Source organism: Microcebus murinus, chromosome 21 (genome assembly GCF_040939455.1).
Source record: "Microcebus murinus isolate Inina chromosome 21, M.murinus_Inina_mat1.0, whole genome shotgun sequence".
Lineage (NCBI taxonomy): Eukaryota > Metazoa > Chordata > Mammalia > Primates > Cheirogaleidae > Microcebus > Microcebus murinus.
This window is the reverse complement of record NC_134124.1, coordinates 40,425,891-40,440,641: the sequence shown is the minus strand read 5'-3', so window position 1 is coordinate 40,440,641 and position 14,751 is coordinate 40,425,891. Positions and strand designations below refer to the sequence as shown.

The window sequence follows — 14,751 nt, the reverse complement described above, 5'->3', positions numbered from 1 at the left end:
CACAGCTGAAGCGCTCTCCCTGCCGGTCCTGGCTTCCCGTGCCCGCCTGGCTTCGTGGCTGCTGCTTCCTCTTGGCACTTCGGGCTGACAGGTCCTCCCCGAGCCCTGAGGGCAGGGCGGATGCTGCTCTGTCCAGGCAGGCAGGCCTGGCACCTGCCCCAGTGGCTTCCTGCGTCAGGCTGTGCGTGTGGCTGTGCCTCCGTCCTGTCCTGTTCCTTAGACGTGCCTGTGGCCACCAGTAGGCCTGGGGCAGGTGGCTTTGCAGGGAGCCCCAGGTCCAGACAGGAGCATGAGCCCAGAGGGGCAGGGGACTCTTCCCAGGGCCACACAGCCCGTCATGGAAAGCCAGGAGTCAGGCTTTGGGACCGCAGGGGCCGGTCACCTCTCTCCCTAGGACCACGTCTGCCTCAGCTGACGTCCAACTCAGATCCAGGCATGAAGTCCCTGGACCCTGCGCTCAGGAGCCCGCTCACTGGACGGCTGCGCCATTCCCTGCCCTCTCCAGCACCCTTCCTGTAGCCAACCCGCCTCCTGCCTGTGCCCTGACACGCACCGCCCATCCCTGCCTCCAGGCCTTCGCCCCCGCCGTCCCCCTGCCCAGAGTGCTGTCCCCAGAGCTGGCCACGTCCGTCCTAAGGCCAGTGCCAACCTTCTCACCACCCCAGCATGTTGCTCCATCAGCAGCCTTGAGTGCCCAGTCAGTCCGCTGTGCCGAGTCCCACGCCCGCCAGAGTGCAGCCCTGGAGGGCGGCCTGTGCCCGCCCTGTCGACCACTGTGCCGGGCCCAGGTCACCTCCTGGAAACAGTAGCTGCTCCACAAACACCTCTGCACCAGAGTGACAGAGCATGGGTGCTCCTCGGAGCAGGGCACTGGAGCCTGGCGCCGGGTCCGTGTGGAGTGAGTGAGGAAGTCCCCTTTGGCCGAGGCGTGCTGCCTCTCTCTCTGTCCGGAGGGTGCCCACACTGGGTCTGTGTGGGGAGTGCAGGGAGTAGCAGGAGAAACCAGAGGCAGTCTGGTGGGGAAGCCGAGGCAGCTGCTGGAGCAGAGGTGACCCAGGGGCCTGCAGAGATGCAGCCTGAGGCTGGGAGGTAGCAGGGAACAGGAGGGCATCGAAGGCACCACAAGCCACGGTGCCCAGGGGTCTGGCTTGCAGGCCTGTGGGTGGCAGTGCCTCACTGAGGGGGTGGGGCTGCTTGTGGAGGGAGGGGCCTGTGGGACACCCAGGAACAGCCCAGGAGCACTTGGCTCCCTGTGTCTGGAGGGCAGGTGGTGGGCTGTCAGACTCAGGACAGTGACCTCGTGGCACCAAAGGGTAAAGGGAGCCTAGGAAGACAGGAGCACCCAGGAGAGGCCCTGGTGAGGGCACTGCCCCCTCTGCCCACCCGCTCACCCCAGGGCTCATTCCACCCTGTGGACCGAGGGCACCCGAGGCCTGCCCGGGCTGCAGCCATCTGCCGAGAGAATGTTCTGGTCTCAAGGAGAGCAGATATGTGGGGAACAGAGCATGCTGTGATAGCATCTTGCACCCCTGAAGTAGAAGCCCCCACACTCAGGCTGAGCTCCTTTCCCCCGGCCCCTGGCCCTCACACATGGAAGGGGGGAGCCTGGGCTCCCCGTTTATGCAGAAATGACCATACCTTGAATGCAAGGCTGCAGGGGTCTCAAAGAGCGTGGCTCCAGGCCCCTGCTAAGGCCCCCCCGCTGCAGCCCGTCCCCTTCCTTCCCTGGACGGTGCTGAGCAGCCACAGAGAAGCGCCTTCTCTTGCTGTGTGGCTGCACACAGCCCTTGAGCTCTCTGAGCCCGCTGGCTCTGCTGCGTGGTGAGAGAGTGACAGCCCCTGCCCCACGTGCTGTGGAAGGACAGAGGTCACGTCACCAACCCAGAGCAGCAGTCCAGGGCCAGGCACACAGTGGCACTCAGCACATCATGGCCTTAATCTGTTGGCCTCTCTGAGCCGGTCTCCCCAGGAGGTTTATGTGGAAGTACCGCACGCAGCACGTGGGTCAGAAAGTGTTTTTTCTTAATGAAAAGAACTTGCGAGTTAAAGCTGAGCTGTTTGTCACCTGAGGCCTGGGCTCCTGGCCCTGAGTGGCAAGGAGCCTGGAGCAGACGTGCTTCAGTGTAGCTGGGCTGTGAGGCGTGGGGCCGGGGAGGGGCACGGGGCCGCAGCCTCGCCTGACACCCGCTCACCGTGTGACCCCGTGCACCTCGGATGGCTCCCGACAGTGGGCACTCCCCGCCACCCCGGGAGGGTCCGTGTGCATGGCGCAGGCACGGCCGCATGTGTGGGCGCACGTGTGTGATGTGAGAGCGTGCCCTGTGCACACACTGGCCGTGTGAGCTCAGCGTGGCTCTGAGGGTGTGTCTGCGGGTCGGGGCTGCCCCGGGAACCCTCTGTCGGACGTGGAGGGGAAGCGGTCCCTGCGGCAGCTGTGGCCAGCCTGGCTCGGGGCCTGGACCGCAGCCAGCAGGGGCACGCGTGCGCCCCTGGGCCAGGTCGGGGCTTAGGTCAGCGAGGGGCCGTGGCGCCCGCTCAGCCTCCCTCCCTGGCTGTGTCTTCAGTCCAGGCGGCACAGGGAAGCCCACGGAGGCAGCGGTGTCTGAGACTGAGTGGCCAGAGAGAAGGCTCTGGAGCGTGTCGTTAGGGAAGAGCAGGGGCACAGTGTGGTCGGGATGAGGCCCAAGGGAGCAGGCGCGAGTGCACGAGCGTGTACATGTATGGCGCCGCCGCCGTGCATGCGTGTGCTCATGACACTCCAGCACCGGACGCCACGAGGCGAATGCAGGCGCCTGGGGACCTGGCGGGTGTGGAACAGTTGGGAGGGAGACTTTTCACTTGATGTCTTGTTTATATTACTTTCGAGCCATGAGAATGCACTAGCTATTTAAAAATTAAATTTTAAAAATGCATCAGTTGGTGATTTGGGGGTGAATTTGGTGGTTTTCCGAATATGCAAAGGTGCCCCCAGGGGAAGGACAGACTGGACGCTCACCTCAACGAATGCTCGGCCCCGAGGTCAGGTGGGTCTAGAACGTTCTCCTGGTTGGGGATCGGCTGCCTGGGCTAACTCTGCCTGGTGGGGGACCCTCGAGCAGAGGACAGGGCGCAGAGCCCCACAGGCCCCGGCCAGGAGCTGGGTGGAGCCGCTTGTCTCTCTGAGCCTCAGTCCCGCATCTGTGACATGAGAATAAGACACTCCAGCTCCCCAGGCTTGAGGGTTGGATGAAATCACATCGGCACCTGAGGGGTCTGCCATCTGGAGGAGGGAAGCTGAAAACCCAAGGAGGACCCTCCAGAGAAGCCAGGCGGAGCCCAGCAAGTCTGCTGGAAGCCGCACTTGCCCTGGAGACGGGATGGTGCGGGTGGCTCTTGCAGGGTGGGCGGGGTTCTGGAGAGCTGAACTGTAGCAACTGCAGGCGCACCCCTGCCCTCCCGGCTTGTTGGACTGAGGCGTCTCTCTGTTCCCTGCCCATCAGCGCATTGGGCCTGGCCTGAACAGGACATGGCAGTCTGGACACGGGACCACAGGGCACTAGGGCACAGGCTCGGCCAGGCTGCAAGCCGCAGGGCGGGGCCTCAGTCCTGCTCACACTAGCCAGGGAGAAGCTGGGTGTACCCTGACCCCGAGACACCCTTGACCAGCTATGCCTTAGGAAAGCCCTGTGTGGAGCCTTTGGGGTCACGGAAGAAGCCCAGGTGGTTGTGGGAAGATGTCTTGGTGGCGCTTCTTGGCAGGTGCGGTTGGCCAGGTGGGCCTCCTATCCAAGCCAGGCCTCTGCTCCTGCAGCAGATGCCCGGCCTGACCCCTGTGCCTCCACCTGCACCCCACCCTGTCCCACGCAGGAACCCTCCTTGCGAACTGCTCAGCTCGCCTCCTCGGGACTCTGCTCTGGACGACCCCTTGTGTGGCACCTCCTCCCTCTGAGCTGGCTCCGGCTGGCACTCAGACACTGGCCTGGTGGTCACTCTTTCCAGAAGCTTTTCTGGACCAGTTTAGCAAGGGCTGCCCCACCGCCCTGGCCCTTCCACAGTCTTGTGGTTTTACTTTCTACACTGTTGAGGTTACCTTGTTGTCGTGTTTATGTACTTTTCTTTGCCTGCCCCCTCCAGGCAAGATTGGGTGGTGATTGTGTCTGTTTTATTCACTTTTGTATCGCCCTGTGCTTTGAGTAATGCCTCTGATCGTGTCTAGTGCCTCAGTTTCCACATCTGTAAGGTGGAGATAAGAATATCTCACGCCACAGCATGGTGGTGAGCATGAAATGAATCAGTACTAAGCTCCTAGAGGGCTGGCACGAAGCGGCCCCATGGTTATTAGGTCAGGTGAACGAATCATTGTCTCGAAGTGGTCTGAGAAGCTGATAACCGCCATCTCTGGACAACCTCCTCGTGACTCCGGCGGGAAGACTGCTTGTCCCCAGGTCTCACCCGTGGGCCTTTGCCTTGCTGAGCTCTCTGTCCAGGCAAGCCTCATAGAGACCCCCCCCCACTGCCCGCGCAGTGAGCAGTTCCCCGGCTCGAGCTGAGCTCCTGGGCAGGCAGCGTGGCAGGATGAAGGGGCATGGAGGCCAGCCCGGAACAGTTGCCTCGCTGTGCCTGGCAGTGGGGCCCAGGCCGGCAGGCAGGGCTGTCTGTGGCCCAGAGCCAGGACAGAGGGGCTGACGGTGGGTGGACAGCAGCCCTCTGTGGCCCTTCTCAGAGGGAGGCCCCAGCGGGGGCTTGGGAGGCCTGGGCAGGACAGGTGACCTGAGTCCACACAGCAGCACCTCTCGCCTGTCTGGTTTGCGAGGCGCCTCCAGCCCATTGGAGCCTTGCTATAACCTCTAATCAGCCCCATTTTACAGATGAGGAAACTGAGGCTCAGGCAGGGTCACGTGGCTTGTGAGACCCGCACTGGGAACCCCAGCGGGTCTGTCTGACCCAGTGCCGGGGGAAGCCTCAGTGCCCTGCTCTGGGGCCTGGGGGCCTCTGTGTGACACTGCGAACACCCACCCCTCGGGGTAACAGAGTGAGGCGCCAGGGCAGCGTGGCGTGGGCTGGGGCTCTCCTGGGTTCAGGGCCTGGGCCCCTCTTCGCCTCCGCAGCCCTGCAGAGGAGGGCTGGCATGCGCCGCGCTGACGAGGGTGAGCTGGGCACTGGCCGCTGGCCCTCTTCTCGCCGGGCGGCGGGCAGAGCGGTCAGGAGCACAGAGCCCTCATGCTCGTGTCCTCCTTGGCTGCGACCCGGCTCGCGGCTGTCACGGGGCTCCAGTGGCTGCCACAGAAACCAGACACAGTGGGTACGGGGCAGAACAGTGTCCACTTCCTCCCTTGCCCTCGTCTCTGCCCCAGAGAAATTCTGGAGCCCGAAGAATGGCCAAATACTTGTAGCCAGCGGCTGGCCCAGCCCTCCGGGGCAGCACCCACGTGCACCCAGAGCCGTGGCAGCACTCCCGCCGCGGCCACGCAGCTCCAGGGATCGGCCCTGAAGGGCCGACTGGCCGTGCGCACACGCCCGCCGCCACCGCTCGCCACCGCCCTGTTTGCCAGGGCAGCGGGCGCCATGCCCACGCCCACGCCCACCAGGGCGGCGCAGCCCTGCCAGGCTCCTCTCCAGACCCCACGTGCCGCGGAGACGGCGCTGGGGCAGAGTGCTGCACAGAGCAGAGCGTGTTTTTGTGTGACTGCAACACATCTGCGCCCACACGCAGGCATGTGTGCAGAGAGACGCCGACCAGAAAGATCTCAGATATCAGCACTGGCGTGTCCCTGGGGAGTCGGCGTGGCGGATAATTTCGTTTTCCTTGTTGTGTTTAGCTGTTGTTTTCTCAAGTTGGTGCAGTGACACTGTGTGGCTCATTCAGTAGGCAGGAGAGGAACAGTGGCACAGAGAGCTCTGTGCCTCCCTTTGGGAGTGGAGGCAAAGACCACAGACAGCCCCTTGCAGGCCTCAAGCTCCCGCGGGTGCCCCGCCCCAGGCACAGACGCAGAGCTGCCCGCTAGCCCCTGCTTTGGGCTGACTCCCTGCGGTGTGGGCAGCCTCCACAGCCTCCCCTCCCCTCCTTCCAGGGAGCAAACAGGGTCACTTCTCGGCCCGAGAGAGCTCAGAGCTACCTGTGGCAGCCTGGGCCCGCCGTGGGCCCCTCTGGCTGTTCCTTCCAGAAAACACGGGGGCTGCTGCTCCCACTGCAGTGAGCGTGCTCTTTCTAGGATGGGAAGAGCTGTCGGAGCATGGAAAGCCCTTGGGATCGACTGCTTCCACGGCAGGTGCGTGCCAGCAGGCGTGCCACCGAGCCACAGCCACAGTGAGACGTCACTCCACACACCTCGGCCTGCGTGGCCAAGACGAAAACAGTGACAGCGTGGAATGCTGGGAAGGCTGCGTGGAAACTGGAGCGCGCCCCCGTTGCTGGTGGGAGGGCAAGATGGCACGGCCTCTCTGGAAAACAGTCTGGCGGTTCCTTTTGAAACTCGACGTAAGTTCGCTGCACAATACAGCCGTTCTACCCTTGGGCATTTATTCCCAAGAAACGAAGACTTACGTTCACACAAAACCTGTCCAGGAATGCTCGTGGCGGTCCTAGTCATGCCAGCCCCCGAACTGGAGACTGCGCAGACGCCCCTGCGGGCGGCGGCTGTAGAAACGGCCACACGTGTGCCTGGGAGCACGGCTCCGCAGCAGAGAGCAGCGGCCTGCGGACACGCAGCCGAGCGCATGTGGAGCGGCGGGCAGAGCATGGAAGCCAGTCCTAGAAGCACACACGGGGAGGGGCCATTGGTGTCACACCCTGGGAAGGACAGAATGATGGGGGTGGAGGGCTCGCACGCAGCAGACAGGGTGGCCACAGAGGGCAGCCCGAGTGGCTCGGTCGTGGCAGAGGTCTCACACGGCTACCTAGGGGACAGACTTACCCGCACGCATGCACACGCACGCAGGCTTGTGTGTGTGACTGGTGAGATCTGAACAGGTACCAAGGGGCACAGGGCTGCACGACACGTTTCCGTGGGGGAGGCGGGGTACGGGTGCATGGGACTTCCTTGCACAAATGTTTGGGACTCCCTGAGCATCTATGGTTATTTCAAATAAAGCTTTTATTTTTTTTAAAGCCCAAGGTGTGGGAATTTAGCTTCTGACTTAATTGGTCTGGGTCAGGGCCCAAGCATCAGTATTTCTTAAGAGCAACCCAGGGTGTCTACCGTACATCAGCGATGGGCACACTGACCACTTCCTCATTCAGCGGAGGGAAATTGAGGCCAGAGAGGGGAAGGGGTTTTCCTGAGGCCATGTGGGAGAGGAAGGGGTGAGCACCAGCCCCATCTGAGCCTAAGGCCTGGGTTTTTCTGCCACTTCAGGCTGGGGCTGGAGCCAGGTTGTGAACCAGCTATTTAGTTTTTATCTTCATATAAATTTTTACTGCAATATTATATACATATACACACAGAAAAGTGGGTACTTCATCAGCGTATGGCTTGTAGAATTGCCAGAAACTGAACACACTCATGTAACCAGCACCCAGACTGTAGAACAGACTTCCCAGCCCCCACCAGACTCCTGTCATGCTGCTGCCAGCCACAGCCCAGCCCCCAGGAGCCTCTTTGACGTCATACGGCACAGAGCGAGCAGTTCCCTGCGCGTGGACTTTGGGGCATGGCTGGTGCTGTTCAGGAGCTGTGCCAGGAAGCGGGCCCAGGACAGCCGGTGCGTTCTGCAAAGAAAAAGGAAGAAGCCGCCCAGGAGGCTGCTGGAGTAGGGCTGGGACAGGATGGCCGGAATGGGCCGTTTGTTTCCTGAGCCAGGGGAAGGATAGAGGAGGGGCTGGAGTCCTGCCTGGGTGACTGGGGTTGTGTGTCCATGAATCTCGGACCAAAGGTCCCCAAAGATCCTGGGACACCTGGGCAAGGGAGGTGAATCAGCCCCAGCAGGGCGGACAGAGCTCTGGACTAGCAAGCCTCCAGTACGGCCGGATGCCACTGAGCCAGTTGCTGTACCTCTCTGAGCCTGTTTGCCCATTATATAAAATAAGGTCATATATATGAGATAATAATGTTAATAGAATATGTTATATATGTGTATTAGTATAACGTTTATATGTTATTTGTATACTATTATTTCATAGGTGATATAATACTATATAAGGTGTATTGACAGCTAGCATTTAAAGAATGTGGACTCTCTTCCTGGCACTAAGTCCTTTAAATGTATTAACTCTGTTTAATCTTCCCAAAACACTGTAGGTAAAAAAAACTAAAACTAAAATGAGGCACAGAGAAGTTAATTAACTTGCACAAGGTCACATAGCTAGTACATGGCACAGGTGGGATTTGAACTCTGCCCTTCTTGTCTCTGGAACTCACATGTTAACCTGTAAGCTTTAATGTCTCAACATACAGGATTATATGTGTGACAGTAGCTACGTGAGTAACTCAGATACGTGTGTGATGGCACCTTCTGGTTTGCAGAGCACTTCTGTTTTGCGGGCAGCACTCCTTTCTCCTCAGCGTCTTTGGGAGAGAGGCACTGCTCTTGCTGTCCCGTGTTCCAGATTTGAAGGCCGAGGCGTAAAGGTTCTGTTGTCAGCTCAGGGCTCACACCAGTCCGGATGGGTTCAAGATCCAAGTCTGCCGGGATGGTGGCCTCTCTGAGGACCCCATGCCCCTCGCTCAGGGCTTTTTCCACTCACTGCTGGGCTGAGCCATGAAGAAGGTGGCAAGGAGACCAAGGCCTCAGTCTTGGCCAAACAAAGCTGCAGACAGCTTGCACCCAGCAGGGTGGCTGGCAGAGCCCGTCCTGCTGGGTGCTCTGGGGCCTAGAGGTGGGCAGGGACATGGTGGGGAGAAGTAGAGGGCCAGGCAGGGCCACCGCCTACCGTGGTGTGCAGAGCTGGGCCCGCGGCAGGCCGAGTGGGCCGGGCGTGAGCATCACAGCCGCTCAGGCTGCGCCCTGCAGCCGCTCCCCAGCCTCACGGGGAGACTGCGGGGACCGTGCTGCCCGGCTGGGGCCACCACACACAGTCCGCTCTGTGGGCCCATGCCTCACAATATGGTAGTGTCACTGTGCCTCCCTCGTGGAGCTGGGGTGAGGACTGAATTAATATGTGTAAGTGTTAACACTATTACCTACCACTTAGGAACTGCTCAAAAAGTGTTCACAGTTATTAGGGAAGCGGGAGAAAGAAGAAGAGAGGAAGGGAAGGAAGAAGAGTGGAAAGGAACAAGGAAAGAAGAAGAAAGGAGTCTGCAGGGGCGGGGCAGGGTAGGCAGTCAGAGAAGGCTGCACAAAGGAGTTGACATTTTAGCACGGTTTTGAAGGGTGAATCGGAGTTTGTTACTGGATGAAGAGGCAGGGAATGGAATGGTGTTCTAAGTATGCTCAGCCACACCTTCAACATCTGTAAAGAGGGACATGATTCCATATGCCTCATGAGGTTAGATGAGAAAGTGTTTGGAAAAGCAGCCAGCAGGGGGTGAGCTCCCTGCAGGAGGTAAGGATACAGCTGTTCATGCTGTGGTCAGCAGCTGGGAGCTGAATCCCTTGCTGATGCAAGGCAGCTCCAGGCCTGGGAGCAGGGGCTGTGCCTGGGGGGGCCCACCCTGCTGTGTTGCATCTCTGCTGCAGTTTGCTAGTGTGCCATGTGGGCACATCTGCAGCTGAGCAGCCAGGCTGGGGCATGGGGATGGTTCTCTTGTCCAGACCTGGGGCTTCCTGAAGGCTGGCATTCCTCACCACTCCCAGCCTGGTCCTGGCCCAGGGGGCGGGAGGGCGAGGCCTGCTTGCCAGCCCTGCCCACTCTCCCTCCTTAAAGCCTGTCGCCAGCCCAGAGTGCTCTGGGCCTGTGGCCAGCCCAGGAAGAGAGCTCCGGCTGTCCTGACGCCGCCTCTCACGTGTCCGTTTCCCCTCCAGCTGTGGCAAGGCACTGTTGGCAGGCAGGCAGAGCCGTTGCGCCAGCGGCGTGTGGCCTGGGTGGGCTCCGACCCCAGGGCGAGAGCCATCTGTGGCCTCCTGAGCCGGGCTGGAGCGGGAGGTCGGACTTAATGTTGCCAGGCCCATTGCGACTGAAGGCCCTGCCATGGCGCCTGGGGTGGGAACAAGGCGGTTTCCTGCTGACCCAGCGGAGGGAAAGAAAGCACATGGTTTCTTGCGTGCGGGGCAGACGCTCTTCCCAGCACTGCCCACTGTCCCAGGGCCTGTCCTAGGGCCCCGGTGGAGGCTGAGCAAGCATGGGCCCAAGGGGTCTGTCCTGTGTGGGGCCGTCAGTAACCCTGTCTCGCTTTCGCTACCTCAGGAGCTCCCTGGAGACCGGAAGCAGCCTGTCCACTGACCGCTACAGGTACTGTCTCGCCCTCCCTCCATCCTGGCTCGCGCCACAGGCACACGCCGGCCGCCCGCACCTAGGGGCCCAGGAGGCATCTAGGGAGATTGCCCCCCATGCAGCCCTGAAAAATTCCCCCAAGGACCAGAAGTCCTGCTGACATGTCCCCTGAGAGTACCTGTAGTGTGGAGTGGTCCCCCAAAGACCAGGGCTCAGCCAGAGGTCCCCCAAAGACCAGGGCTCAGCCAGAGGTCCCCCAAAGACCAGGGCTCAGCCAGCGGTTCCCCAAAGACCAGGGCTGCAGCCAAAGTTCCCCCAAAGACCTGGGCTCAGCCAGAGGTCCCCCAAAACCAGGGCTCAGCCAGAGGTCCCCCAAAGACCAGGGCTCAGCCAGAGGTCCCCCAAAGACCAGGGCTCAGCCAGAGGTCCTCTCATAGGCCAGGGCTCAGCCAAAGGTTCCCCAAAGATCAGGGCTCAGCCAGATGTCCCCCAAAGACCAGGGCTCAGCCAGAGGTCCTCTCATAGGCCAGGGCTCAGCCAAAGGTTCCCCAAAGATCAGGGCTCAGCCAGATGTCCCCCAAAGACCAGGGCTGCAGCCAAAGGTTCCCCCAAAGACCAAGGCTGCAGCCAAAGGTTCCCCAAAGATCAGGGCTCAGCCAGATGCCCCCCAAAGATCAGGGCTCAGCCAAAGGTTCCCCAAAGACCAAGGCTGCAGCCAAAGGTTCCCCAAAGACCAGGGCTGCAGCCAAAGGTCCCTCAAAGATCATGGCTGCAGCCAAAAGTCCCCCAAAGATCAGGGCTCAGCCAGAGGTCCCCAAAAGACCAGGGCTCAGCCAAAGGTCCCCCAAAGACCAGGGCTCAGCCAAAGGTTCCCCAAAGACCAGGGTTGCAGCCAAAGGTCCCCCAAAGATCAGGGCTCATCCAGAGGTCTCCCAAAGATCAGGGCTCAGCCAGAGGTCCCCCAAACACCAGGGCTGCAGTCATAGGTCCCCCAAAGATCAGGGCTAAGCCAAAGGTTCCCCAAAGATCAGGGCTCAACCAAAGGTTCCCCAAAGACCAGGTCTCAGCCAAAGGTTTCCCAAAGACCAGGGCTCAGCCAAAGATCCCTGAAAGACCAGGGCTCAGCCAGCGGTTCCCCAAAGATCAGGGCTCAGCCAGAGGTCCCCGAAAGACCGGGGCTCAGCCTAGTTTCCCCAAAGACCAGGGCTCAGCCAAAGGTTCACCAAAGACCAGGGCTCAGCCAAAGGTCCCCCAAAGACCAGGGCTGCAGTCAGAGGTTCCCCAAAGACCAGGGCTCAGCCAGAGGTCCCCCAAAGACCAGGGCTCAGCCAGAGGTCCCCAAAGATCAGGGCTCAGCCAGAGGTCCCCAAAGATCAGGGCTCAGCCAGAGGTCCCCCAAAGATCAGGGCTCAGCCAGAGGTCCCCCAAAGATCAGGGCTCAGCCAGAGGTCCCCCAAAGACCAGGGCTCAGCCAGAGGTCCCCCAAAGACCAGAGCTCAGCCAGAGGTCCCCCAAAGACCAGGGATCAGCCAGAGGTCCCCCAAAGATCAGGGCTCAGCCAAAGATCCCTGAAAGACCAGGGCTAAGCCAAAGGTTCCCCAAAGATCAGGGCTCAGCCAAAGGTCCCCCAAAGACCAGGGCTCAGCCAAAGGTCCCCCAAAGACCAGGGCTCAGCCAGAGCTCCCCCAAAGACCAGGGCTCAGCCAGAGGTCCCCCAAAGACCAGGGCTCAGCCAGAGGTCCCCCAAAGACCAGGGCTCAGCCAGAGGTCCCCCAAAGACCAGGGCTCAGCCAGATGTCCCCCAAAGATCAGGGCTCAGCCAGAGGTTCCCCAAAGATCAGGGCTCAGCCAGAGGTCCCCCAAAGATCAGGGCTCAGCCAAAGATCCCTGAAAGACCAGGGCTAAGCCAAAGGTTCCCCAAAGACCAGGGCTGCAGCCAAAGTTCCCCCAAAGACCAGGGCTGCAGCCGAAGGTCCCCCAAAGACCAGGGCTACAGCTAATGGTCCCCCAAAGATCAGAACTCCAACCAAAGGTCCCCCAAAGACCAGAACTGCAGCCAAAGGTTCCCCAAAGACCAGGGCTGCAGCCAAAGGTCCCCCAAAGACCAGGGCTGAAGCCAAAGTTCTCCCAAAGACCAGGGCTGCAGCCAAAGGTCCCCCAAAGACCAGGGCTGTAGCCAAAGGTCCCCCAAAGACCAGGGCTGCAGCCAAGGTCCCCCAAAGACCAGGGCTGCAGCCAAAGGTCCCCCAAAGAACCAGGGCTGCAGCCTAAGGTCCCCCAAAGACCAGGGCTCAGCCAAAGGTTCCCCAAAAGACCAGGGCTAAGCCAAAGGTCCCCCAAAGATCAGGGCTCAGCCAAAGGTCCCCCAAAGACCAGGGCTCAGCCAAAGGTCCTCCAAAGATCAGGGCTCAGCCAAAGGTCCCCCAAAGTCCAGGGTTCAGCCACAGGTCCCCCAAAGATCAGGGCTCAGCCAAAGGTTCCCCAAAAGACCAGGGCTAAGCCAAAGGTCCCCCAAAGACCAGAGCTCAGCCAAAGGTTCCCCAAAAGACCAGGGCTCAGCCAAAGGTCCTCCAAAGATCAGGGCTCATCCAAAGGTCCCCCAAAGACCAGGGCCCAGCCAAAGGTCCCCCAAAGACCAGGGCTCAGCCACATGTGCCCCCAAAGTCCAGGGCCCAGCTGAAGGCCCCTGAGGATCAGGCTGCTGTCTAGAGTCCCTCCGAGACTCAAGGCCACTGGGTCCCTGAGGTCCAGCTGTGTCTGGCATTCCCATGACCACCACGGCTGCCGCCCAGGGGAGAAAGCAACGGTTTCTAACGGCTTGCAGCCTGCGCTTGGCGGAAGCTGGAGTGTCTGGGGTCTCTGCCCTATGTGCTTTGTATCTTGATGTTCCCATCAGATGTCTTCCAAAACAGCATACTCTGTTTTCATACAAAAAGGATTGAGACTGCTGTAGAGGAAAGTTCCCTGGATTAGAAGTCAGCAGAGCTCCCTCCCAGTCTCCTGGCAAGAAAGACAAATCACAGGCAGCTCCTTCTGGGAGTGGGGTGGCTCGGGCCTTGCCGGGTGCGTGGATGTGCATCTGCAGGAGGGCGCCGTGCTGTGTGCGTTGCCCTGTCCCGTTTGGAGGCAGAGAGAGGAGCCTGGGGGGTGTGCCAGGGCACGGGGCAGGAGGGAGGGCGGTGGAGGGCTGGCAAGAGCTGCGTCCTGCTGAGGAGCTTGGCCTCTGTGAGGGGACTTCTGAACAAGCCCAAAGGAGACCTGTGAGGTGGTAAGCCCTGTCGCTGGAGATGCCAAGCAGGGCTGGCCACATGTCCAGGTTGCAGTGGATGCTGCAGAGGAACAGGACAGCTGTTGGACCAGCTCTGAATCCCGCAGCTGCAAGGAGCAAGGGGCCCTGGGGTGGCAGCACCCAAAGGTGTGCCCCTGGAGGGCAGAGAGCCAGGTTGTGCACATGTGTGCATGTGTGCATATGCATGCGCACACAATCATGTGACCCTATACATGGACGTCCACAGTCACACCGCTGATGATCAACAATGTCTGCTTTGTGGAATGAAAGCTGACAGTCCTTGTGACTAGCAAGCAGGCCTATCATCAGCCCACTTTGCCAAAGTCACTTGTTTGGGATTTGAAGCAGGGAGGCAGAGCCAGGATGTGAGCATTTGGGCGCCCAAACCCATAGCACTCTCTCCTTTCATGCCCGGGGCTCCAGGGCTCCCATCCACGCACAGACTCCAGAACGTTCCCACACTCAGTTCTTCCTGCGGTCAGACTCTTGCACCTTCACTCTTGTGCACAGACTCACATACACCTGCACTTGGACGCACCCATGGCCATACCCCGTTTGGCACATATGTGACTGCACACTCACACACACACACACACACACGTGCCCCTGCCGAGCTGGCTTGGGGTGCCAGCAGGTCTGTGGGTGTCTGTGTCAGGGTGGGCCTGGCCGCAGAGATGAAGGTCGAGGAAACTCCAGTAGGCAGCTGAGCTGTCGGCTTCTCTCCCAGGCACCCGCGTTGCTGATGGCAGTGTGGCCCCACTGCACTGTCCACCCGCTGGCCAGCCAGTCAGGCACCCTGCTTGGACCGGGCCAGGAAAGCTCTGGAGTGAAGGGAGGGCACATGAGGCTCCTTGGTCCAGGGTACGGGGCTGGTCCTCACTGGGCCCCTGCCGGCTCAGGATGGCCGCACACTTCTCCATCAGGCCGGCGGGGCGGGCCGCGCCTGAGGGCACAGCCAGAGACCCAGTGCTCCCTCTCGGGAGTGCAGCTGGGGTGAGCAAGGCAGCAGGCCCTCGGCCACTCAGCCGTTGCTTCCCAGCACCTGCAGCCGTGGGCCTTCGGGAAGCCTCGGCAAACAGTCCTGCTGGCTTCGCAGAGCTTCCGCGTTGGCAGGGGCCAGGCAGCAAAGGGACAAAGAGATTGGTTTTTAATATGTGTCAGGTGGTGATAA

General features: G+C 60.6%; 1 protein-coding gene across 6 annotated transcripts in view; it reads left to right on the top strand.

Annotated features, from left to right (window-relative positions):
- IQSEC1 (IQ motif and Sec7 domain ArfGEF 1) overlaps positions 1–14,751 on the top strand; it is a 359,058-nt gene that overhangs the window by 192,760 nt on the left and 151,547 nt on the right. For 2 of the 6 annotated variants that reach the window (XM_075996351.1, XM_075996354.1), the window contains one exon: positions 10,265–10,309. The exons of 2 other annotated variants lie outside the window; for them this stretch is intronic. In XM_075996351.1, the coding sequence (XP_075852466.1) occupies positions 10,265–10,309 (45 nt within the window). Of the gene's footprint in view, positions 1–10,258; positions 10,310–14,751 lie in introns of those variants that run through there. 2 more of the 6 variants (XM_075996352.1, XM_075996353.1) reach the window with 2 other exon arrangements.